The sequence below is a fragment of the Phaethon aethereus genome (assembly GCF_964289735.1).
Source record: "Phaethon aethereus genome assembly, chromosome: 3".
Lineage (NCBI taxonomy): Eukaryota > Metazoa > Chordata > Aves > Phaethontiformes > Phaethontidae > Phaethon > Phaethon aethereus.
The window spans coordinates 57,533,815-57,559,818 of NC_138576.1; the positions used below are offsets into that span (position 1 = coordinate 57,533,815).

Genomic DNA, 26,004 nt, shown 5'->3' on the forward strand with positions numbered 1-26,004 from the left:
CTAATTTATTCAACGAAAATTTTTTAATGTAGAGAACGATATGGAATATTTCAGGATCCTAAAATCACTGATATGACACTAGCTGCAAAACACAATTAGAAGAAGGCATAAGATGGCGAACACCACCATGCATGTTGCTGTTTGTGTCTCCGAGAGTTTTTCATAAAGCAAACAGAACATGAGATCTGCCTGAATCTTATTCTCTACCACTAAAACAACAGAATTTCCTAGTAGGTCCTGTATAAAATTCCAAGGCCTTTATTTGATTAGAGCCTCAGTAACTCCCTTCCCTCACAATCCCTTACATACTTTATCATCATTATTGAATAACCAAATCTTTTCATTTTGGCTTAAAATCTTTCATTTGGGTGGTGCTCTGCTCATCTTGAGCTGGATCAAACAAAAGATGTAGAAGGCTTTGCTTTACTTTAGGTATCTAAGACCAGGTTTGTGATTGCCACATGTCGTGAGAACAAGTAGGTCAAAGGTGCTGAGAAAATACTCACTTTTGGGCATTTCTGTTTTTATCCATAAACTACAGCACAGCAGGTGGGGAAGACAGAGAAACACTTCAGAAGCTCACTCCTGAGCTGAACTGACCTGCTAATGAAGTCATACACATTGATTCCTTGATCTTAATTATTCACAAGCCCTTAAGCCATAACATACTCACCATACACCCATCAGTAAGATCAGACTGATTTAAACTCTATAGCTAATGCTTTTTTTCAAAGGAAGCAATAACCTAGGGAGCTAAAGCACATGTCCAAGAAGTGAAAGACCTTGGTTCAGTTCTCCTCCAGATGAGGAGATTCAAACCCATGCCTACTAAATTCCTGGGGAACGTCTTAAGTACTAGGTGAGAAGCTGTGCTGGCAAAGGCTGTCCATCTTTTCTCCTCTTGAAATTGTGTCATAAACCAACCAAAAGGACAGATTCACTGGGCTGAAAACTCCTGGCTTTTGGTCTCCCAGAAAACATTATCTAATGCTTTCCTAATGAACACTCAAACACCAACAAAAGCCCTAAAACAAGACAAGGAAACCCCCCAAAAGCAGGTTTTATTAACTGTTCACTGACAATGTAAGGATACGGAATAGTTTTGGACAGTTTTCAGAGTCCGATCTACATAGATGCTTTGTGCTTTTTCCGCTTCAATTGTTAAAAATAATACTACATATAAACTTATTGACAAGATTACAACACTTTGTTCACTAGTGTATTTTAGGAGATCAAATTTCATAGTAGCAAAACCATTCAGACTGCTTAAGAGCATTTTGTCTTAGCAATACCACTGCCAGGATCCTACTTCTAATTTTTGTTCAGTAGCATTTGATTTCCAATAGATGAGAGGCACTGAGCATGGGGTGATCCACAATAACCTTCATACCTCATAAAGAAGGCAAGAAGGGCACAAACACTCCCCCACTCAAGTCACTTTGCCTTGCTAATTCAATACATCTAGGTAATTTCTATTTTGCCTTTGTGCTTCTGAAAAACATTTATGGATGAGTTATGAAAAACACAAACTAATATGATCATTACAGTAATTGCATTGGTTAGGTTTATTAATTTGTCACAGTTATGTCAATAAGAGTCTTGGTAACACTGTTATATTACTTGATTAGTTTTGAAAGTGATTATCCTAAGAACTCTATTTAGAGAAGCCCTGAGAAGGACCCGGGGGTGTTGGCTGATGAAAAGCTGGACATGAGCTGGCAATGCGTGCTGGCAGCCTACAAGGCCAACCGTATCCTAGGCTGCACCCAAAGCAGTGTGGCCAGCAGGTCAAGGGAGGTGATCCTGCCCCTCCACTCCACTCTGGTGAGACCCCACCTGGAGTCCTGCGTCCAGCTCTGGAGCCCTCAGCACAGGAAAGACATGGACCCGTTGGAGCGGGTCCAGAGGAGGGCCACAAAAATGGTAAGAGGGATGGAACACCTCTCCTGTGAAGACAGGCTGAGAGAGTTGGGATTGCTCAGTCTGTAGAAGCGAAGGCTCTGGAGAGGCCTTCTTGCAGCCTTCCAGTACCTGAAGAGGGCCTACAAGAAAGCTGGAAAGGGGCTTCTTACAAGGGCATGTAGCGATAGAACAAGGGGTAATGGTTTTAAACTGAAAGAGGGTAGATTTAGATTAGATATGAGGAAGAAATTTTTCACAGTGAGGGTGGTGAGACACTGGAACAGGTTGTGCAGAGAAGCTGTGGATGTCCCAACCCTGGAAGTGTTCAAGGCCAGACTGGATGGGGCTTTGAGCAACCTGGTCTAGTGGAAGATGTCCCTGCTTCACTGCAGTGGGGTTGGAACTAGGTGATGTTTAAGGTGCCTTCCAACCCAAACCATTCTATGATTCTGTAACTGGAAGGTACATTAAATTTGTTTGTACACTACATGCACAGGGTACATTAAATTCTCAGTAGCATTTTAAGATTATTCAACATATGCAGGTCAATTACCACTAATCACTGTTTCACACAACTGCTTCATAAGAAACTTCAGTACAACACTGAAAAAGAATAAAAGAAGGTTCTAAAAAGCACAACTGAACTTCAGTTCACATTTTTATAGTAAAAGGCCGTATCTAACATCTAAATTGTTAAAAGCATTCTGAAATAGAAAATATTCTAAAACTTTGAGCGAAGATTAAAGAACAGTTGTCTACCTTAAAACAGATGATGATAATTTGTCAGGACTGCCAAATTACTGAATTGCACTAACTGCACTCCTGCCCAGCTGCACATTAATTACCAGATTAGAAAGTTATAATTAATTTTCTTAATATCACTACACTGCTTTTCTTCCTTGAGTTAATAAAAACAGATTGCAATCAATCTTTGTTAATTCATGCTGCAGAACAGAACTGCTGTAGCTATTTCCATATGCGAAAAGCACCACATGCGTAGTTCTTGGTGTAATACCCTGCCTAGAAGCTGTACCTTCTGACATTTTAATGAAGTGTTGTAATAAGGCAAATAAATTATAAATTATAATTTGACTTAATATAGTGAATAGAAAAACTACATAGGCTTAAAAATGAATTTTTAAAGAATCTTTTTAATGACAAAATTCAGAAGTGGATAGTATTTCAACATATTTTCAACTAGAAAAGAGGTTTTACTTGGAGTTGCCTTGTTGAAAGACTTCACTGCCGAGGCTTTTTAAATTTCTTCATCAGATGACTTTGTCATTAGAAACCATTAAAAATGCTCCATACCTGTCTGGCCTTCACAGAGCACAAATTGCACGAAATTTCAAGAACTAGCAAAGGAAAACAACTTTATAGAGGTACAGACTAAACTTTATCAGAGTTCTGATCAAGAGCATTCAGTTATAAACACTACAAGGATAATTAATGCAGCATTGAAGCAGCATACATTTTCCTGTGTTCATACCTGTATTAGTATCAAAAGGTGTTTTTATAAGATGGAAAGGATTATTCAACGGTTTTCATGAGAGAAAAGGAGAACTGGGTAAAATCAACGTGCCTTTCTTAATCTTCTATTTATGCCTGAAAGATGTTCTTTTTCTGCAGCTTCACTATTTCTTTCTTAAAAATTATTTCTTTTCTCTCCTTGGTTTCCCCCCTTTGCAAAAGATAGGAACATGTGTGGAAACATGACAATTATGACATCATGGCTTCCAAAGAGTGGTAATCTATTTTATTCTGACCTAATAGAAATCTTCATGTGGTCAGATTATATGTCAGAAAGGGAAGACTTAATATTCAATAGCAAAGAAGGCTGAAAATGTTTGGAGTTTGGGTTTGGTTTTTTTTAATGTTTCTAAGGTCTTTCAGGGGATGTTAAAAAACAAGTAATTCTATATGTGACAGAAACTGGAGATAAGAAAAGGGTTTTTTAAAGAATATATAGTCTTCAGCAGCAAAGCCAAGCACAACCTTTTTTTTAATTTATCCTTTCTCCCAAATTTCCCTAAAGCAGCCCAATTTGCCTTACACTATTAAATGTTATAAATATGTTATACATATACACACACATATATATGTAAAACATCTGTAAGTGTAAAGATACACATGCACACATAGACACCCCTGAATGTATACCAAAACATGCCTAAGAATAGCTTGATTACCACACCTTCCAGAATACTCAAGTACTTAAATACGTTCAAGACCTTAAGGAACAATGTATTACATGACAGTACAATAGGAGAAGGAGGATTTATGGATCAACCCTTCCATAAAGCATCTTATCTTAAGGTAGAACTCTAGCGTATTGGGTTCTCTCTAGCATATCCACATTTTGGGTACTGCAGAGAAGCAAATCAACTAGGCAATCTCAAAAAGAAGTCGGAGGGAGGGAGGGATGAGAGGGAAGGGAGGAGAGGGAGGGAAGGGCTGAAAAACAGTCAGCCATAAGTCTCAGAAGACATACGTGGGACAATACCCTGCACAGTTCCCAAACATTAATTTTCACAAGTTATGAAACTGAAACATCTGAAAAAAGACTCAGAGAAGCAGCCCATAGATCTGGAAAACATGATTCATCCAGGATTCAGATTCCTCTTATGGAAGATGTGGGGGCAAGGGCAGAATCAGTAGAAAAAACTTCCATCAGAGCTGAAATCACCACTGGTGTGCTTCTCCTCCAAAATAAAAATGGATTAGAAGAGGGCAGCAAGCATGGAAAAGGAGTAGGAGGGTTAGAAAATACAGAAATTGGAACAGGATCAAAGATGGATTGCAATAGTTCTCGATTTACAGAAAACATACAACTAAAAGGCACTGGATGATCCCAGAAGCTTGTAATAAAAACTTGCAATTTAGATTAAGGATTCAGATAAGGCCTGGATGCTGAAGACACTACGAGAAACGATGTAGCTGTTTTCCAACCAAAACCAGTGCCATGACATTGACTAACACTAAGATAACCAAAGTAACAAGCACAGAACTACCGGTACCTGTATTTAATGCTGAAATTATTATATAAAAACAAGGATGTGTTCTGTATTCAGCTGGGTGTATGAAGCTGGTTATAAACCTGAGAAAATCCAACTAATCATCAGCAGTTACGCAAGCAAGGAAGACAATAATCCTTCCATCATTTTAAGATTCCTGAAAAGAAAGGAAACTCCACAAGTCTCAACAAATGCTAAGAATAACTGAATAATTAACAAATAATAAACTTCAATTTCTTTAAAATCTAAAGATAAAAATCAATCTGCATGAATGTTCTCATTATTCTGATATAGCAGACTGATTTCTAGAGAAAAAGATAACCTATTTTATGCCATTATGCTAACACGTTAGACAGTCAAAGTATAGCGCTTGGTAGTTCTCAATCCTTATTATCCACCACATCATAAAGATGCTTAAACCAGACTAGGGGAAAAAAAACCCCAAACAAACAAACCAAACATGCCCCCCCCACACCAAAACAGACCACATACCTTTCCATTTTGAAATTTATTTTTAAGAATGACCTGCTCAATCGGAGAATTTAGCCAAGTAGAAGTATTAAAGTAATTCTGCTAAAATACACAAGCAAAACAGTTTGTAAGTGCCTCCTCTCCCCTTCTCATGGTCATTTAAAGAGTTCCCTAATTAGAAAGGAGAAAATGTGCACACATTGTATCAAATAGACAAAATTAATAACTCGTACGTGCCTTTACAATTTGTCAGTTAAAAAATTCTTAGTTGAAACAATTCTAACACAACTATCATTTTTAGATGACCTATTTCCCCAAGGTGACTTGAATTGTGGTGGAAGTGACTGAGAAGTGCCTGTGCTCATTTTATTTATTTAATGAAACCTGAAGTCTGTATCAGTTGATTTCCTTCCCTCTGAAGGAAGCCTCTTCCAACAGTCACGTTTTGTCTATTATAAATTATCATTTACTGGATACAGATTAAAATTAGGACATACACGATACAAGCAATTGAAAGGGAAATGATCTTTATCCAGTGCAAAGATTAATGTGCCTACACTCAGGTCTCAGAGTTCCCAGCACAGTCAATACCGTCAAGGAAGGGCCACTCAGCAGGCCAGAGACTGGGCATTTATTTCGGGGCAGGACAACCGCTCCTCCGGCTCCTTCGCAGTGCCTGGCTCCCTCATGACTAACGGGAGCTGGTTCCTGCTGCGCTGGTAAAACGTACGAACGTGTCTCGTGAACCGAGCCCCATCCTGCGCATCTGTACGTACAGCTCCAACTCTCAAATATGTTTGGCAATGCAGTTCTAAGGGTTCCCTTGCATGACCTCGGCAGTGGGAAAGTACGCCATACAAGTAACTCCTGATTATCTGGCAATATTGAGGTGAGAGCAGCCGTTATCCAGCTAAAGCAGGAACACAAGCAACACCAACATCTATATACTGATTTATAAAATCCTACTTTCAATAAATGCAATTTCAAAATCTGGCAGGCGATTACTTTGGGGAGCACGAGCAGTTTTAACTATCAGGAAGCAAACTGAGGATCTGATGCAACTTTCGCACACTCATCACCATCCACCCTATGTCACTGTGTTTCAACGAGGGCCTGGTTAATTTACAACCAGACTAGTAGAAAATTTCAAGTACCTGGTTGGTACTTGCCACCTGTTGGTACAGAACATGGGTGACCGGGATGAACTTCCTACTCCTGGATGCTTCTAGGGCAAAACACAGAACACTGCAACCTGCTTATCCCGACTCAAGTTCCCCCCAGCTTCCCAGCGCAGAAAACTTTCCTATCTTCTTTATAATCAACATGCAAAAAAAAGCCATTTCCCATTCTTTCTAAGCCATCGAGACAAAAATTTGTGATAGCTGGGGAAGGTTTTGATACTGTGAAGAAAGCGTCTGCTGTGGAGGGGGGCAAAACCCATGAAGTGAAGACTGAGGCCCTCCTGTAACCAGCTGGCTTCTGCGAGATTGTCTGGCGGAAGGTTTGTTTTGTTTTATAAAAGGACGCTACCTATTGTTATCACCACAGAGATCTATGAAGTGTTTGCAGTCATACGGTTTATGCCGAGGAATCGCATTACTAATACTGACACAGGGTTTTACAGACAAGCAGTATGATAATTACAAACTTGTAAGAACTTATACTCACATTACAGTGCACTAAGAAACTGGGGGGAAAGAGTGTTTGAACTTAGAATTTGGGACCAGAATCGCTTTTCTTTGGCTATAAAGAAAGCACTTGAACAGAGAGAGATATTCTGCAGTAGCAACAATAGGTCCCAAACCCTTCCTGTGTTATTGCCAGAGGGCAGCCTCCCACACAAATTCAGCATTACAACATCGAATTAAAGCGGCTGTTTGAATAATACAGCTTAACATTATGGGCTATCACCAAAATAATATTTTTCTTGGTTCTTCCCCCCCCAACAGATATGTTCCTTGAACTATCTCATGGAATTTTTCTAATATTTTTATGAAGAGATTTTTTGCATTTCTCAATGGCAAATCAGACACCACCACAAGTCAAAAATATCTATCCTGAAAACTGCACTCATGTGTACTGATACCTACAATCAGAAAATCCTAATTTTAATAACACTCTCAGACCATTTTTTTTTTATTTTATGTGTGACCCTGGAAGAATTATTTGTAGAAACTCAAAGGAAAAAAGGAAAGCTCTTTGTTCTTTTTAAATGAAATATAGTTCATTTGATTGTTGAATATAAAACACTAGTCATGCAATGCAGAACAGGTTACTCATTTCAAAAAAGGCAAAGACATGGCAAGTAATTTGCTTACTGTGATGTTCTAAAAGACTGAAATTGCTAATCAGATGGCATATAACATTGTGATATCAAAATGCCCCAAACACAAAACTATTTTTTCAAGTTTATTTTGCATCCAGTACTGACTCAAGAAATGTAAAGTTGTTTATGAATCATGCAATGAATCAGCCAATTAACCAGCACCCAAAATGGCAGTGCTGAAAAGATGCACCCTTTGCTGAAATCATCCTTGTCACTAGTTACTTATAAATTAGGATGGAATTCATTTCCTCAATTCAAAAAGTCGGTTCTTTCAATTATTTGCCTATGGTCTTCTTTAGTCAGTGGAAAGAGGCCTGTATCTCTAGAAGGCAAATCATTCTATCCCAAAACATACATTTAACACCAGACAAATAATTTTTAGATCGGTAAAGTTCAGCTAGAATTTGTCTCTTTGCATCCAGTGCTAATGCAAATACACACTGTGATCCAAGTGCCTGAAGGACAAAGTCTGGTTTCAGTTGGCCTCAATATCAAAATCCTTTATGTTACTATCACCACTTTAATTTATGACATCAGTGGAACATTTGCCAAAACCATACACACACAAAAGCTTTATTAAGCATGCAAACTAGACTACTGTCGTGGTTTAGCCCCAGCCGGCAACTACGCACCACGCAGCCGCTCGCTCACTCCCCCACGGTGGGATGGGGGAGAGAATCGGAAGAGTAAAAGTGAGGAAACTCATGGTTTGAGATAAAGACAGTTTAATAAGTAAAGCAAAAGCCGTGCACGCAAGCGAAGCAAAACAAGGAATTTGTTCACCACTCCCCATGGGCAGGCAGGTGTTCAGCCATCTCCAGGGAAGCAGGGCTCCGTCACGCGTAATGGTTTCTTGGGAAGACAGACGCCATAACTCCGAACGTCCCTCCACCCCTTCCTTCTTCTTTGTCCCAGCTTTATATACTGAGCATGACGTTATATGGTATGGAATATCTCTTTGGCCAGCCTGGGTCAGCTGTCCCAGCTGTGTCCCCTCCCAGCTTCCCGTGCACCCCCAGCCTGCTCGCTGCAGGCCAGTATGAGAAGCTGGACTGTCCTTGAGTACTTAGCAACAACTCAAAACATCAGCACCTTATCAACAGTTTCTCATCCCAAATCCAAAACATAGCCTCACGCTAGCTTCTATGAAGAAAATTAACTCTACCCTGGCTGAAACCAGGACAACTACTTTTAGCTTTTTCTTCTAAGGTAGTTTTGTTTCCTTCCTCTAAAATTATGCCCAAATTAGATAGAAGGGTTAATATTAAAGATTCCATCTAAGCACATCTTCTGCATGGTCCTACAATGACAATGAGTGCTTGCTGAGTCACTAGAACAAGTAAAATCATGAATCACTAATTCTTGTAAAGAAAGTGATATCATACAGTTGATGCTTAGGAAAATTTGCAAAATAATGCAACATTCATGTTTCACGCATTTCTGATAGCGTAAGTGAAGGAACTAAGCTGTCCAAAAACATTTACAGAATTTCTGTGTTTGGACACTTTCTTTACATTTTCAAACTTTCCCAGTGCTTTAAGATTCCTGTACAAATGATAAAGGAATATCCTCTTAAGTGCATTGATTATGCTGTTTTAGAAGTCGTCCCAGAACTCAAAGAGAACCATTCTGTTATACCCGAAGATTTACATCTTTTCTTAAGAATATTAGAGTTCTTCTAATGAGGTAGGACACCAAAGACATTTTGAAGGCCATCTATTCCTCAAGTGATTTAGGTACATGAGACCTTAAACATGTTTTGAAACGGAGTATTACTTTGAATCTTCAAAATATTTTCAAGAAGACCAACATTTGATACCTCAGTGGTTGGTTTATCAGCCACATTTCCTCCTAGGCAGAAGTTCCTGACAGGTAAGTTCCTTTAAATGCCCACAACCTAAAATATTGCCAGTACTCTGAAATATCAGAGTGTGTGCCCCAGAAGGGAACAAAACCTGTGCCTGTGTCACTGTGGCATTTTAACATAAAATCCCTTGCAAAAGCCACCAGGCTCTGTTGGGCAAACCAGGCTGGTGGGCGGGAGCCAACCTACTCTGTGTGACCGTCATGGAACAGGAATCCTAGCTGGTGATAAAACCTAAAGCATTCAAAATAAAAAATGATGGGCATATTTTTCCTTGTTTATTTCTTTTTTTCCAAGTAAAGCGAGCGAAAAAAGGTTGTTTTTGAAGCTGCACTGTGGGTGTATCTTCTTGTTCTGAATTCATGCAGTGGTTCCAAGGGCTCAGTAGCTCCAAGAAACTTTTGTCCAAACCTTAAACGCTTTGAGGCCTGGAAAGGCCTGTGGCATAATTTAAATATTCTGTACAAAATGTCATAATTTTAAAAAAACATAATTAAAAAAAAAAAAAGACGACCTTGCTTTCAAATCATGCTGACAACATCCCAATAGCATAAATATTGCAGTTTTGTCACTTCCATACTCAGTTAACTACAAATCAGTTAACTACTTTGTTCGAATAATTTAGCAAGCCCTCTGCTAACTCATTTCATAGAATATGTAATATTGAATTCTACTCAGGTCCACCGTTTATGTATAATCAATGCTGAAGCATAAAAGGCAAAAAATCGTATGCTGACATCCGACACAGTAAACATTTTATGTTTATGTCAAGTATATCTTATCACTCCCTGTGGTTTGATTTTAATACAAATTAATCAAATTTATTTCAAACGCATCCTTTTTGACTTCTGTTAACCTTCCCTGCTCTGACCCACTCCACCCACTCGTAGCTTTTCCACCTATACAGAACTTCCTGTGGTCCCTACATCCGTAAATGCTTACATTATTTACTTCTGTCACTGTGCCAGTGGAACAAGCACAGTATCCTCCTTAGCCACAACAACATTTGCAAACAGGCTGGACATCCAAAAAAACCATTTCCAGTTTGTTCTGTTTTCAGAAATAAAAATATTATTTAGGCCAGTCAAAAACTTTTTCATTAAGGTAAGGCGTAACTATTTTTCAAAGTTTCAGATGCACTTAAAGTTTATATGATACATTGATTCTTCATAAAAAGCCAGGCACCTTAATGTCTAACAGTATTGCTATGTAGTAGGACACAAGGAATAATAAATAACCTTAAAAACTATTCAACTGGTCAATGTATAGAGCACAAACATTTTATGGAAAATAGATTCTTTCATATAAAGAAAACCCAGAAGCTTCTGGGTTGCTTATTAGAAAGTAGTAATGTGGTCTTATTGGAAAGAATAGTGACTAAAAAAGATACAAGTCTGCTTTCAAAGGAGGAAAAAGTGACATAAGGAGACAATTTCCAACCAAAAGGGAAAAAATATTGTACAGGATCTTATACTCAGAAGTTTATTCCTGATTGATCCAACAGACTAACAACAATCCTGCTTCTTCTCTGTATTTCACAGCTGGGTGTCATCCCATAAACACAAGCCTCATACAGCTTCCTTTTTAATAGTTACAAGGCGTAAAAAATAAATAGACACATTAAAAATGTGACTTGATCCTGTGAACATGATGCAAGCTGGATATTTTTTAAGATTACTTAACTCAGTAAAAAAGTTATATCAGGTTTTTTTATTTCTCTAAATCTGAGAGGCATTTTACAGAAATACACAAGAAATCTGATTGCTCAGTTATAACTTGAAGTTTTTAGAGAGAAAGCAAAATGAAAATTTTAGCTTGTAGAAGCCAGATTGCCAAGGCTTACTGAGACGAAAAATAAAGGATCATGAACTAGTGGTATTTTAAGCTGTTCTAGTTGCTGTTTTAGAAGTACTGAAGATGAAATATCTAAACAAAGTATTTGGGTGAGGGAGGAAAATAAATAGGCAAGAAAGTACATAAATACAAAGTGGCTTTGCCAGCTTGTGCTCCTTATTCCCAAAAGAAGATTCAAACTTGTCTGTCAAGCCACCACTGCTTTATACACATTTCCCCCCCTGCAGCCTGTCTTTGTACCAACGTTTGTACCCCAGAATAGTCAACAAGTGCTACACAACACTGGTTACTCAAATAAGCAAGTGAGCTGTAAAAGGAATGTCAAATTTGGCAGTATAAGCAGAAGTGAAAAACAGATGCTGAAGATGAACTGAAGATACATAGCAGTATCAAGAACATCAGAAATACAGAAATGAAACTGAAACATTTAGAAAGAAAGAAAAGGAAATCCCAGTACAAACTATCAATCTAAGTACTTAAACTGTACTTGAGACAAAATTTCACAAGCAAACACACTCAAGAATTGACTAATAATTTTAGCTGAAGAATAGTACAGTGAATGTTTTAATATATTTGATAATTAGGGTTCCAGAAATAAGACAATAAGTGTCCCGTGGTCATTAAGTCATGAGGAAAGCAGCAGTATGAAGAAAAACGATGGAGAAGACAAAGTGTACAAGACTTCAGGTGTATGCCTTTGGTATGTAAGGACATGCTCAGACAAAAGCACATCTAGATGTTTACACACAGAGGCACCCAAGGAGAGAGGAAGTCTGGCTATGATGATACAGGACGAGCAGAGAAAACAAACTATTTTGTGAAGAACATTTGCAAAGTGAAACAAATATCCAGCTCATCTGTTTATCCAAAAATAGTAATTTAAAAATAACCACTGACACCCACAATCTATTGTGAGTGTCCTCCAATTTGAAGCACAAATCAAAATAAAATCAAATAAAATACTAATCAGAAATGAGGCATATTAGATCTGTAATATATGCAGGCTTCAGTGGCTTAGCATTTCCTAAGCCTGGATGACAGCATATTTGTTTACGCACAGTATTATGGAAGAGTCATCTATTGAAGGTCAAATCTAGACAGATGCACAAGGATTCAGAATGAAAAAAACAAGAACCTTGTATTTAATGTAACTTTTTCTGCCACAGCAAAGGAAGTTACCTTGGCAGAAATCCTCTTCCACTTTGGTGCAAGATAGGAAATTAATCCCTTTTGCATCACCATCTTGTAGTGTTTGTGGCTGACATTAGTAGTGCACCATGGCAGTTGTTGTGAGAAGTTAGGAACAAAACCATAAAGACCTACCACAGAATTTGAACTATTTGCAAAAAAACATTGATATATTTAGTAGATAAGCAGAGATTTAGATAAGGACTACATATAAGACAAATTTTTAGCCTAAATCCCTTGAATATATTTACGTATACTATGTAGAATAAGGTACTGTTGTACTGCAATTATGAACAGATGCTAGGGTTTCATACTCACGAGTTTTTCTAACAGCTTAAAAACAAACAGGAAACAAACCTCAAGCCATTGTGCTATTGAACTTGTGCAGAACTCACTAAAGTCTGCTGAGAAGAAAGCGTTAGCATGCATGCAAGTAACCAGTCAAAGCCCAAGGACCATCACCAGGCAGCAATTAATCAGCCGCTTCAACAAGGAGAAAGCTCAGGAGGCACTAAGTCCCTCCTGCTCCTGCACACAGATGTGCTTTTTGCCTCCTGCCTCACTTCTCTGTGAAAGGAAGGTGGAAGATAAGCCTGTCTGAACCGACATACTGGGGGTTTCTGTAGGACTGGCTCTGGGCAGTTTGCTGGGAAGCCTGAAGCAAACACAGCCAAGCAAGCAAGCAAGCGCGCCAGTGTACGTCCCACTCGGGAAAAGGCATACCCATAAACACAGCTCAAGCAGAAAGCAGGGGAAGATGCTGGCAAAAAAACCCACAACACAACACCAACGTATGCACATGTGAAATGCTCCTTGATTCACTTTCTTGTGACAGGTGGTGCTGGGGTTTATCTGCAGTATGAAGAAAGCTGATGTGTCCTTATGAATATACAAATATACCCCACAGGTGTAACTTCCAATATTCTTCCCCAGGCAGTGCAAAACAACATTTTCATTACCAGCAACAGTGCTAGCAGGTCTGAGGGGCAGACCAAGGAATTGCTGACAATTCAGCAACTGCTGACTCTAAGGTCTGGAGTCAGATACTGAAGGCCAGAGTGACATCAGGAGAGCGTGCATCTCCTACAGCAAACACGCAACTGCCTTCAAAGCACAACTGGCCAAAGCAAAACCACTCCTTGGGAGAGGGTGCAAAACAGCGAGTCAGTTGTGGCAGGTATTACTCTTCTTTCTTGATATGCTACTGAAGGACATGCTGATACTACTTTTGAGATCAGGTGAAAATAAGAGTACATAGTGGCTAGAAACCTTACCTTTTCAGAGTAGCACATGTCCTTTTGCTCCTACCCTACTTATAACAACACTAAAAACAATAGAGGACTTCAGGAAAAGCGATGAGCAACATACTAAGTGACAAAAAAGCTGCCTTGTTCACCTTACTTTGAGGTGAATACATATATTTCTATATGCATTCTTGTACGCACAATGTATACTTAAATTTCCTAACGTAAACTGTAGAACCAAGGATCTTACTTCAACTTTTACCTAGCTGAAAAGACAGAAACTGTGCAGCAGTTGTAATAGTTCTGTGGTGAAGATGTTTCTACATAACTTTTTTATACGTTCCAGTTGTTTTACCTCTTAATATTAAGCAACGCCCAAGGTATCCCAGTAGGAGTGTTGAAAGCAGGTAGCAATTTCTCTCCAAGCTCTACCGCCTTCTTTCGGAAAACCTGGAAGTTAAGAAGAAACAAAAAGTTGGAAAATGCATTGCTGCTCCCACTAAATTAATTTAGATAATACCGTTATTGAGCATATGGTACAAGTCATCGCAGCACAATGAGGCATCCCTGCTTTTTTAGAGTGACGTCAAAGGAATGAAGCAGCACAACTCGTTTTCCATGACACACTGTAACAGAAGAACTCACACAGCAAGGTCACCCGGTAACGATGCCCAGACGATCTGCGTCTGGCATGACCAGCATCAAGCCAGAGTCATCAGTGCAGCCAGACCCGCTCTGGTCCGCGCAAAGCTCCTCGCGTGCTCCCCGCCGTGCCTGCCCAGGCGTGCTGGGCTTGGGGAAGGGGGCCGCTAGCCAGGCATGCTGCTGGATCCAGGCTGGCTCGCAGGCAGCTCCCTGCCTCGAGCAGCACCTCCTCCCGGAGCAGCGGGGATGCAGCCGCAGAAACGCCGCCTTTGCTCTGCGCCAGGTTGGTGAACGGGGCTCAGCGTGCCCTGGGAACCCGGGCTGGATCGCCGTGTACCTGCCGTACTGTGAATGTGCTGCACAGGCAGTCTGCGGCAAAAACACACCCAACGACCCCAAAAAAAGAAAAACTGTGTTTTTGCAGCACCACAGTCTTCATGGACTCAGCTGGTTTTTACCCAGATGGTATCAATGCCACGATAAATAAAAAAAATTGGACTATTTCCCTACAGATAACCAAGACTTAAATGATCTTTAGCATCTAAAGAGTTTCAGCTTTCATCTTAAAAACAGGAAGTAGAAAACCCCAAATGCTTAACATATACCCACAAGAATGACAAACAATTTAACATCAGGAACTTTTATATCCAGAGTAAACCAGTGCCTAGTTAGAAAGCTACAACAAAGAGCAATTTTTCTCTCCTTCAACTGCCAGCTCAGCTCAGGTTATGTTAACCTGACTCTTTGAGCACCGGGTGCTCTAGTAAGAGAGTTTTTAATTAGAAGCAATATTGTTCCAACGTAAATATAGAAACCTCTTTAGTGATTTCAATATGTGGATGTTCAAGGCCTATTTGCTTGGAATTACACTGGGATCCTTGTGCAACACTGAAAGGGATTATCCCAAGTGTAGTAGCCAAAATAGCAAAGTCACCTTCATTGTTCTCTCTTTCTAATAATGACTCCCTTCAATTCATTTTTCCCCCTCAGACATATTTATGATGAATTTTTATTTATTTATGTATTAAAATTCAACTTGTACATCTGATGCATCTCACAGTGTAGCCAAGTACAGTACAGCAAATTTTCAGAGAAAGAAAAAAATGTATATATGATTATGTGAATACATAAATAAAGACATTTTCTGGTCAAAACCAGATAATGAAGAAATTTCTTTCCACAGAAATAAAAAAAAAAAAATTTACAAAATCCCACTTTCTAAAAGCCACTTTGAGCAAAGGTTTTTGTTACTGAAAAATACATGATCAGGAGAGAATATTAAGCTCTGGGATAATCACGTTTCCATAAAGAAACTCCAGACTACCCCACAGTCTCTTCATATGACACAGATCTCAAGATTTCTGTGGCAACTATCCAAAATTTAGAATTACAATACAAGATATTTTGAGAGAAGTTAAGTAATTTGAAGCCAAATTATCACTGGAGTCAGAAAACTCTTTTGAGTGGACTGCACATGAGCGCTGGGAGAAACTTGAAGCAAGGCAGCAGGGAAAGCAATTCGCTTGGAAATCCCTTCATAATCCATGTTACTTCTGACTTCCCAGTTTACTGATTGTGTGGAATCAGTTACGGATTTGTGATCTTGATCCAGCACATAATTTGGTCTCCCCAAGGGTTAAAACCTGAAGGGACACTCAGAAACAGTTGGTGCAGAACACGGTTACCTCTTAGTAGAGTTCCTTGAGAGGAGCATGGGACAGTGACCCCACCAGGAGCACACAAGCTTTCCCCTCGTTACTCGACGCAGCCACATTTTTTCACCTTGGTCTGTTGAACCCAAACCCATGCTTTGCTCTTTCAGCACAAGAGAGGCCTCCTCAGCCTTTCACAACATATGCTGCGATCGACTCCTCAGCTTAGCTTAGCATCTCTGCCCTGAAACACTGCAGTATTAACAGGAGGGCGGTTATGATGACCCTCCCAAGCAATGGGCACACAGGGACCCCGAATTCCTGTAGAAGCATCTGCTGCACAGCATAAAACCCTATCTTTTGCCATATGTAAAGGGGCTAGGTATTTTATTTTATGGAATCTGGTTAGAGGTGCCATACATACTCTTTTTAGAAGTATATTTAAGGACAAGAGTATATCTCCCTTTCAAAAAGCATATACGTGTTTAATCATAGCCGCGGCAGCAAGGCTCAGTAACTGCTGTACCTTGCAAGCCGTATTAATCCTTAATCGTTAAAAAGATTGCATGCAAGCTCAGAAAGAGGTCTGTTACAATAACTGCTTCTGGACAAAAATGTAACATTTTAGTACCCTAATTAAAGATTTGATGTACAGCGATAACACTTTGCTTTCAAATATTTCTACCAATACTCACATATTTTTTCAATTCTATCGTATTTCTGTTATAAATTAATAACCCGATTTCTTTCAAAATAAAATTGCCTACTTCATGGAAATGTCCAAAATAATGGTTATCAAAAAATAAGCACATCTGATACAAAGCAATAAGCAAATATCATTCCACATATGGATATGCAAGGAAAATATAATTCACTCCTGATAAGGACAGTGCTCTGAACACCAACATTAGAACACACAGTGAAGCCAGGAGGGTAGGAGGGCTCTGCAGAGGGATCTGGACAAGCTGGATCGATGGGCAGAGGCCAACTGTATGAGGTTTAATAAGGTCAAGTGCAGGGTCCTGCACTTCGGCCACAACAACCCCATGCAAAGCTACAGGCTTGGGGAGGAGCGGCTGGAGAGCAGCCCAGCGGAAAGGGACCTGGGGGTGCTGGTTGACAGCCGGCTGAACATGAGCCGGCAGTGTGCCCAGGTGGCCAAGAAGGCCAACAACATCTTGGCCTGTATCAGAACTAGAGTGGCCAGCAGGAGTAGGCAAGTGATTGTGCCCCTGTAGTCAGCACTGGTGAGGCCGCACCTTGAATCCTGTGTTCAGTTTTGGGCCCCTCACTACAAGAAGGATGTTGAGGTGCTGGAGCGTGTCCAGAGAAGGACAACGAAGCTGGTGAGGGGTCTGGAGCACAAGTCTTATGAGGAGCGGCTGAGGGAACTGGGGTTGTTCAGTCTGAAGAAGAGGAGGCTGAGGGGAGACCTTATCGCTCTCTACAACTACCTGAAAGGGGGTTGTGGCGACAAGGGTGTTGGTCTCTTCTCCCAAGTAACTAGTGATAGAATGAGAGGAAATGGCCTCAAGTTGCGCCAGGGGAGGTTTAGATCGGATATTAGGAAAAATTTCTTCACTGAGAGAGTGGTCAGGCATTGGAACAGGCTTCCCAGGAGGTGGTGGAGTTGCTATCTCTGGAAGTGTTCAAAAAACGTGTGGATGTGGCGCTTCGGGACATGGTTTAGGGGACATGGTGGCGCTGGATTAATGGTTGGACTTGATGATCTTGAAGGTCCTTTCCAACCTAGTGATTCTGTGATTCTGTGAATTCTAACTTCCTTCTTGTCCAGAATGCACCTCTTCCAATGTAGTAAACAATTTTCCTAGTAGGTAACTAGGAAAAGAGAATTGAAAAATTATTTTTACACCATCGTACAATTTTGTAACAAGTCTTGAGGTGAAGATGCTCTTCTTGTTTACAAGAGAATTTCAAGATGTTATTACTAATGCATGCTAGTGAGTTCCCTTCCCGTTCCCAAGTTGAAAAAGAAAGTCACCTCTGGACATCAACCATTTTTATCTCTAGGGTTAGTTTAACACAGCTGAACAACTGACTGCTAAATCACTATCTATTAGAGTAGAACAGTATGGGCAAGAATGACAAGAATACAGCAACATTCTGAATGACTGAACACAATAAATAGCAACCTCACATAAGCTCTTTCAGCAAGGCTAAAAGGTTGAAGATAAATACAGGAACCACTTTATTTTTCAATTTGCAGCTTTAACAGTTAAAAAGTAATAATAAGAAAAGTGAGTGTTGTAATTATTGCACATCATCCACAATGTTCACCATGTTTTTCTTTTGCAGAAACTTCCAACATTGGACAAGAAATACATATTGTATAGGGTTAGATTTTTTTTTTAATTATAAAAATAAATAAACAATAGAAACTTCTACTTAATATCTGTTGCTGATATGAACTTTGCCAAGCCCTAATTTCTCCCCACTATCACTCAGTGAAGTCATTTTTGGTAAGCAACAAGTGTGACAGCCGTTACGGAGATGCACACAGTAAAGGCAGAAATGACAGAGCACAAAAACTAGAGACATCGTATATTACAAAGAAAAAGATCTACAGTAAAATTTCCCATCCCAGTAGTTATCTTGAGAGGCTTGAGGACTTTTGCTGGACTCTCCTCGGGGACGCTCAGCCAGCAGTAACGAAGGCTTACCTACACGAAGAACTCCAACCGGATCAGACCTGGCAGAAGCTGTCACAGTCCCAGGCCTGCACCCACCCTTCACCCCACAATTAGTTCTCGTGGTTTAAATATTTACCTACAAGTCCAAAAGTCTACAAACCACTCCCCAAGACCTCCATGACTTGCTCCACTGCTCTACCATATCTAGACTGCATACTTTTTGAGCAAGAGGGACTGTGGAGTTATTTACCTGACATACCAGGTATCCCTTCATCAGGCGATGCAATGAGTAAGCCACACTATCATCAATCCCTTCTTTTAAATTGAGAATTCAGAGGAAGGGACTATGGTTACCTTTAAAAAGCAACCAAACCACTAAAAATTGCACTGGCATTTAACTCAGCTAGACACTATACTACCACAAAGAAAATTATTCCAAGTGAAGCACTGTGATTCAGGAAAGAAAACGATAATTGAAACCAGTCAGAAGTACATGATCAGTGCGTAATACTATAGCTATGTAGGATATTAAATGCTTTCTCGAGCATTTCTCTCCAACCTAATTTTTGCCAGAAGACAGATTTTGGATGTGAGATAATCCTTCTTTATTATTTTAATAATAATTCAAAGCATTATTAACTTTTTTTTAAAGGTTTATGTAAGATCTCTCAAACTGGTACGATACCGATTCTCACTGTGTGAAGGTCCTACGTGAGGACTCCTCCATAGAGTAAGTACACAGACTCCTTCACACTGCAGTCCTACTCATAATTAAAATTAGCAGTAAAGCAAATTAGATACTTACTGTAGTCATATAATACATTATACAGAAGATAGAGTTACTACATTTTCTACTGAGATATTTTATATATCTCTCTATATATATATAATATTCTGTTCATATTAGCAGGTTGTAAATTGTTAGTTAAAATAAGCTCAATGCTCAGTAAAGCAGCACCTTTGTTGCCCTTTGAGTTACCAATCTCAAGTGCCTTACAAACACAGAAGTCACTCCAAGCCATCACCATTACTCCAAGCCAGCAATTCTTTGAACAGCATTTGAGTAAGCGGTAATACGTAAACAAGAAATCCACCTCACTGCTGCACACACTCAGCTTTCCTATTAGCGTCTGGTCATTCCACTGGCAATGCACATACCAAACCAGGGAGCAAAACATTATTTTCTCACTCCATTAGATGTTCTTAATTATTTTTTAAATGCATATACACATATTTGGTCTTCATAATAGAGAACAAACTAACTTGGGAACCTCCCCTACCACACAACCACTGCACAAGCTGCTGGGAGGTATGCTTTTGCACAGCACCGTACCTATGCACATTGTGATTCCCAATTCCAAAAGTCATCCACTTTCTCAGGAACTGTAAGCTGCATCTTTCATCCTAGCAGGACTCCTAGCACTATTACTGAAAAACGTATGGAAAGTAACCACATTTACATATACAGTAAATCACTTCCATCAGCACTTTTCCTACAGTAATTGTTTTTCTAATAAAAATTTCCTTATTTCTCTCAAATGTGACCTTAATTCAGCGAGGCCCTCTTGCCTAGAAAAGCAGTTTGGGTGTGGGGGTTTTTTTGGTTCTGCTGATGCAAATGTAGAGGTTTTGGATGTGAATTAGGACACAAACTTTGGATGAAAAAGAATTTGTGAATGTAATGAACCAAGTTTTCCAAATACCCACTTAATTTAACCCAGATACATTCTCTACACAACCTTGTGGCATGCAACTATCAAAAGTGTGTTTTGTGATTATTTTTTTCCTGGCCTTAGAGAATAAGTTGGTTTCTTTATAAGAGATTATTAAGAAGTATTACATCCAGAACTGCATTGCTCATGTTAGAAGACCCAATCCCACAATCAATCAGATTTTGCAGACTCTTGTGTTCATTATCAAATCTTATTAGGGAAAATAGTGCTCCCGCAGAGAAATGAGGATCTGCCTGCAAAAATGCAACCGCTGGGCTAGAACCAGAGCTGTCATCTGGCGAGCACTGGCTTTCATTACAGTACGAGAAGGTTATCTCCTCTGGATAAACAAAGACGTTCCCTCTGGCTGGAATAACAAACCCCTTTGAAAATGTTAGATTAGCTCATCATAAATTTAATTGCTGTTGCTAATCAGGAAGAAAAGAAAACACAGGAAACAAAGAAATATCTTAGAATTGCATATGAAGCACAGCTAATTAAAAAAGAGCATAAGTTGGTACAATAATCGTAAATTAAAGAACAGCCAGAATTCTGCCTTAAAAAGTCCTACATACAAGATAAACCAGAATTTAAATTTTAACACTGAAGGAAACACTGCGATTTTTAAATTTTTTTTTCAATTGACAAAGACATTTTCTCCACATTTTAAATTCTGTCAAATTAAGCATTTTTCATTTTTGTTTTATATTTACAGACAGAAACTGACAAGCCACTAAGTAAGATTTATTGCTTTCTTTCCTGTGCCTGACTGCCTTTCCCAGTAGGGTATGGAACGAATATTTCAGTGCAAAAGCAGGAAACAAGAGCAGAAAAATGAACAGGGACAGGCCACTTTGTTGGTCTTCAGAACACTGAATAGAAATCCTTTCAGCGTTAACAAATGTTGATTTAGGTTTAAAGCGATCTGCTAACGAAAGAGAACTCAGAAGAACTTGTTCCAATTCCTTCTTCCCTGAAAGACAATCCAGGACTTTTTGCTATGTTTGCATTTTTTTCATTTTTACAAGGAAAGATCAGAAATGCTACAAAAATCATGGTGCGCCACCCGAAAAAACAGAACACTTGAAATAGCATAAGCTGAATTCTACTATCTCCAATACCAAGTGACACAACACTTTAGTTTCATATTATTTGAAACCATTTCCTACAACCTATTTTCAGTGTTCATGACACCTGGGTAAGCTACCCAGCTGCCGGCATTAATTCAGCAGCAATTATTGGGTTTACAATTACTGTCATCTTGAGACTAGCAGGTGGTTTTTTGAGTTTAATTTCAGTCAGTCCTCGCTTACTCCTGACTGAGCCAAGTCAGTTATGAATTATCTGTGCTACAAGGTGGGGAGACAGCTAGTAACGTTTCTGGAAACAAGCGTTGCAATGAGTCATGCCAGTGGGGTAACCAGTACCAGCAGAAGGAGCCCAATGGACTTCTTTTCGGACTTCACAGCTGTATCTGTATTTATTGTACGTCCGGATCCAGAAGTGCCAAGAGCACATTTTGAGCATTTTCCCCAGGAAGCAGTCTGTGTCCAAGAGCAACCTGCGAGCTCTGGGCCAGCCCTGGCGCTGCTGGGGCTGAGCAGAGCACAATGTGAAACGCCACACCAAAGTACGAGCCCACCTCCCTCCCAGGGCTGCACCCACCCCTCCTAACGGGGTACAGAAGGGGACAGCGTGTCAAAAACGAGCGGCTCCGCTTGAGGCTACACCTCCCGCGGTCAAAGACAAGCCAGAGCTAATCAGCACGACTGGCCGCGCTCACGCCCGAGCCAGCGTCATGCTCTTCAGCACCCTGAGTTTCAGGAAGGCTTTCTGGTTCCTAAGCACAGCGTCAGACCCCAAGCACCTCTGCCCGTCTGTGCTACTTTGCTCAGGGCTAATAAGCCTCTCTGCAGTCCCCAGACTGGCTCTCCGGCGCTGCACCAACCCGGAGCCGAGAAGCTTGGCTGGACGCGGGAAGTCTCCCTGCAGAGGCAAAGGGGTGCTTCTGCACTGAACACCCCGTACAGCATCGCGTGCTGCCTGTACTGCCCAGGCCAAGCCCACCAACACGGGCGTCCCAGGCGTAGTCAGCCTGGACACCGAAGAGCTGACTATGTGCTGGAAGTTTAAATTGGCACCAATTCTGTAAAAGTACCGTGAAGGACACAAAGCGTGCTTTAGCTCCTTTACAAAGCATAGTTTGTCACACCTACACATGAGAATATTGACTGGACAGAGCAGCATTTTATTTTATTGAGAATTTAAACAAGTCACCCCTTAGCAGAACGTTAATCTCGGGTTTCTCTCCCATGGGGATGTTGGCAGAGGGAGCACAAGTTAAGCTGTCACACAGCACAGCGCAGGGGCAACTCGGAGTTAAGGGAGATCAGAAACCTCAGGAAAAGGACTAAATTTAAAAAAAAACACACAAAAAAACTTAGTTTGGTAAATAATCTCAGCTGCTCCTGTCATTAAAATTCTCAAAGCAGCACTAATTTTCATACAAATCTCTCCCTCCCATATATAAACAATATGACAGCTGTATAAAGCAGGAGGAATGTTTAATTTAAAAATAATGACAATCTGCAGCCATTCCCACAATCCTGCTCAGTGTCTACCATCATGCAGTGCTAGGCTGGAACATGCTAAAAGGCAAATGATTTTCAGTGGAAAGAGCCTGGAAAATATAGATCTTGTAGTAAAAAAGGACTTTCTATCCCAGTCTCAGGCTGAAACAGACATAGGGTAGTAATCTCTCCAGACTGGAGAGATTCAGGCAGCTTGCGGTATCTGTAAGCAAGAACTCTTATCTCACCTGCAAACTGCTAGAGCAGTATGTGCCTTTTTCACAACTTGAGGAAATAACAAACACGGGTAAGCTTTTAGATTTGTACTGCCCTTTACAGAATACTCCAAGATGCTGGGCACCAGCTCATAGAAGCAAATCCACTTTAAAAAGATGCTTATTACGAAAATCAGATTACATTTTGGAAAAAAAAAATCCCTTCTTTTATTCAATTAGACTTTTTTGTTATGGTTTCACTGATGGCAAGAAAATTTGTTTTCTTTTCTAGCTGATTATTGTACCAAAGAAGTCATACAGTATCATGAAGAGTTCCCCCCTGTAGAAAAGACTGTAGAGAACTTAATCAAATGGAAGTAACTGGATTAGTGAGAGATTTCCAGATTTAATCCAAATGTTCATAGCAACAAGCACAAAACCCCTCAAGTTATCAGCCGTAGCTAACACATGTAATTACTTCAGTTGTTTTTTACTAAAGAATTTCTAAGTAGATATATTGTGTTTGAAAATCTTATTTTAGGAAGGCCAGTAATAAATGGTACAAACTGTCAGAAAGAAGGCAAGCCATAAAACAACAAAATATGTACAGTTATACATGTGACTTGCACTTTAAAATTGGAATGAAGGAAGGAATTGCTAAATAACTGCAGAATTAAAAGATCATAAAGGAAGAGTTTGTTCCCCTTATTTTTAGTTATTTCCTTTTGTGCTATTCATGTGTATTTAAGATTGCTTACAAAGACATAAACTCCAAGAACTATTTAACAGGAAGAACTTTTAGATCACAAGAGAAAAAGATACTACTAATTTACCAACTACTGTCAAGAAAGCATTAGTTTTTTCAAAGCTTATGTATACTTGCACAATTAAAAGCTTAGCTACAACCCTTTAGTACCTGGAAAGCTCATGACCTGACCATTTAATAACATCTCTGTTGTGATAATTCAAGAAAAAGTGGTGATGAATGTAATAAACAAACTTTAATGATTGCCTGTAATAAAAGGAATTATTAGGTATAAAAGCCTTTGGGAATTCCTCACCCCAAACTCAGGGCAGCCTTAATTTTTCAAAAGGTGCACTACCCAGCATGCACAATGAGTAATGAGTTGGGCTTGCTCCATATGTGCATATCAACTGCGCAATGGCAGCTGGCTCCCGAGGGCCAAAGCATGGGTTACTCACGCCTACAAAAGCTGCGCTCAAAGCTTAAGATTCTGAAATCCCACATCACCCCGGATAAATAAATTTTGAAACAGCTTAGTGTCAGTAAATCAGTGTCAAAGATTTGGGATGCCAGTCTTGCATCCTGCCAGCAATAGAAAGCCTGGAATCCCAGGTCTTCAGTCAAATAAAACGTGTCCTCCTAGCAAGGGCAGCTGGCAAGCTAGCAGGCATTACAGCTGTCAGCAGCCTATGACGGAGGACTGAGCCCACACCTAAGAGCTCGCAGAAGTTTTAAATCTCTGTTTTCACCCGATATGCACACAACTGGAACACTATATTAACCCACTATATATGTATTAACACTATGCTATGTCCTGCTCTGAACAACAAGCAGCACTGTAAGAGGCACCATACAACTGCACAACCGAAGGATGAACAGACATTAGAAAACATCATTAAAATGGATCATTGTTAAAAAGCTCCTTCCCAAGACACGCCCCCCCCCCCCCCAAGCCTGCAGAAGTCCAACATTCAAATGCTTGAATGCTGGTGAGAGATGCTGTCAGTCCTAGAAGCAACTCATATTCTAACACCAGGCAAGGATGTCAAGAGCACAAAATCTGTCACGTATTTTGTGCTCAGGTCGTCTACAGTTAAGGAAGATGATACATGTATTTAAAATATATTGGATGTAAGTAAATAGAAATTATTAAAAATATGGCATATACAATGGAAACTCATTATATTGTGAAGCAATACAGAAAACATCTGGATGTCAGCTTAGAGGTTTGTATTCTTCCTGATTAAGGAAACAGCTGCCGTAGTAAAATTACTCATATCCACCAGTAACGAAGAGTATCTTTTAGCACAATTCCTCCGTTAAGCCACAAGCATCTGCTTCCTAATTTTCTTTTTATTTAATCTTGTGTACCCAGCCCAAGTGCTGCCTCATTTTACATCTTGCAAGCTATCACAGCTAAACAAAGAATAGCACTTTGCATATGAAAGTCTCTTTTCAAGCAGGTGACCGTTGAGAGGTGATTTGCAACACCATCTGTGTGAAAGCAGGGGGTGGGGTGGAGGAGCCTAATAAACTTTTCATGGTGAATCAATAATTACATCCTTAATGTAGCATAAATTGCTAACAGAAGATGCATTCTTGGCCTTGTAAATTTGACTGTATCTTTTAATTCCGATATCATTAAGTGATTTAGAGTGATGCCTTCACTCTAAAGTACGCTCCTAGGCCATGGTGGCAGGCACAGAAAAGGCTAAAATCACTCTGCGTATATAAAGGATATTCTATTTGCTTTCTAATGTTAACAGCAAAAGGAGAGCTGTTTGTTTCAGCCAGTGTTACATGATACTTCTAAATATGCTCCAGCTGTTAATGGAAAGAGTTTTCATAGAATCATAGAATAGTTTGGGTTGGAAGGGACCTTTAAAGGCCATCTAGTCCAACCCCCCTGCAATGAGCAGGGACATCTTCAACTAGTTTTAAATGATGCTTA

At 39.8% G+C, this 26,004-nt stretch overlaps 1 protein-coding gene across 1 annotated transcript in view; it reads right to left on the reverse strand.

Moving 5' to 3' along the window:
* The window catches only part of MAN1A1 (mannosidase alpha class 1A member 1), a gene marked incomplete at both ends in the record, with an annotated part of 150,414 nt that overhangs the window by 48,768 nt on the left and 75,642 nt on the right, over positions 1-26,004 (reverse strand). The window contains one exon of the mRNA XM_081998198.1: positions 14,219-14,313. Coding sequence (XP_081854324.1) covers positions 14,219-14,313 — 95 coding nt within the window. The remainder of the gene's footprint in view (positions 1-14,218; positions 14,314-26,004) is intronic.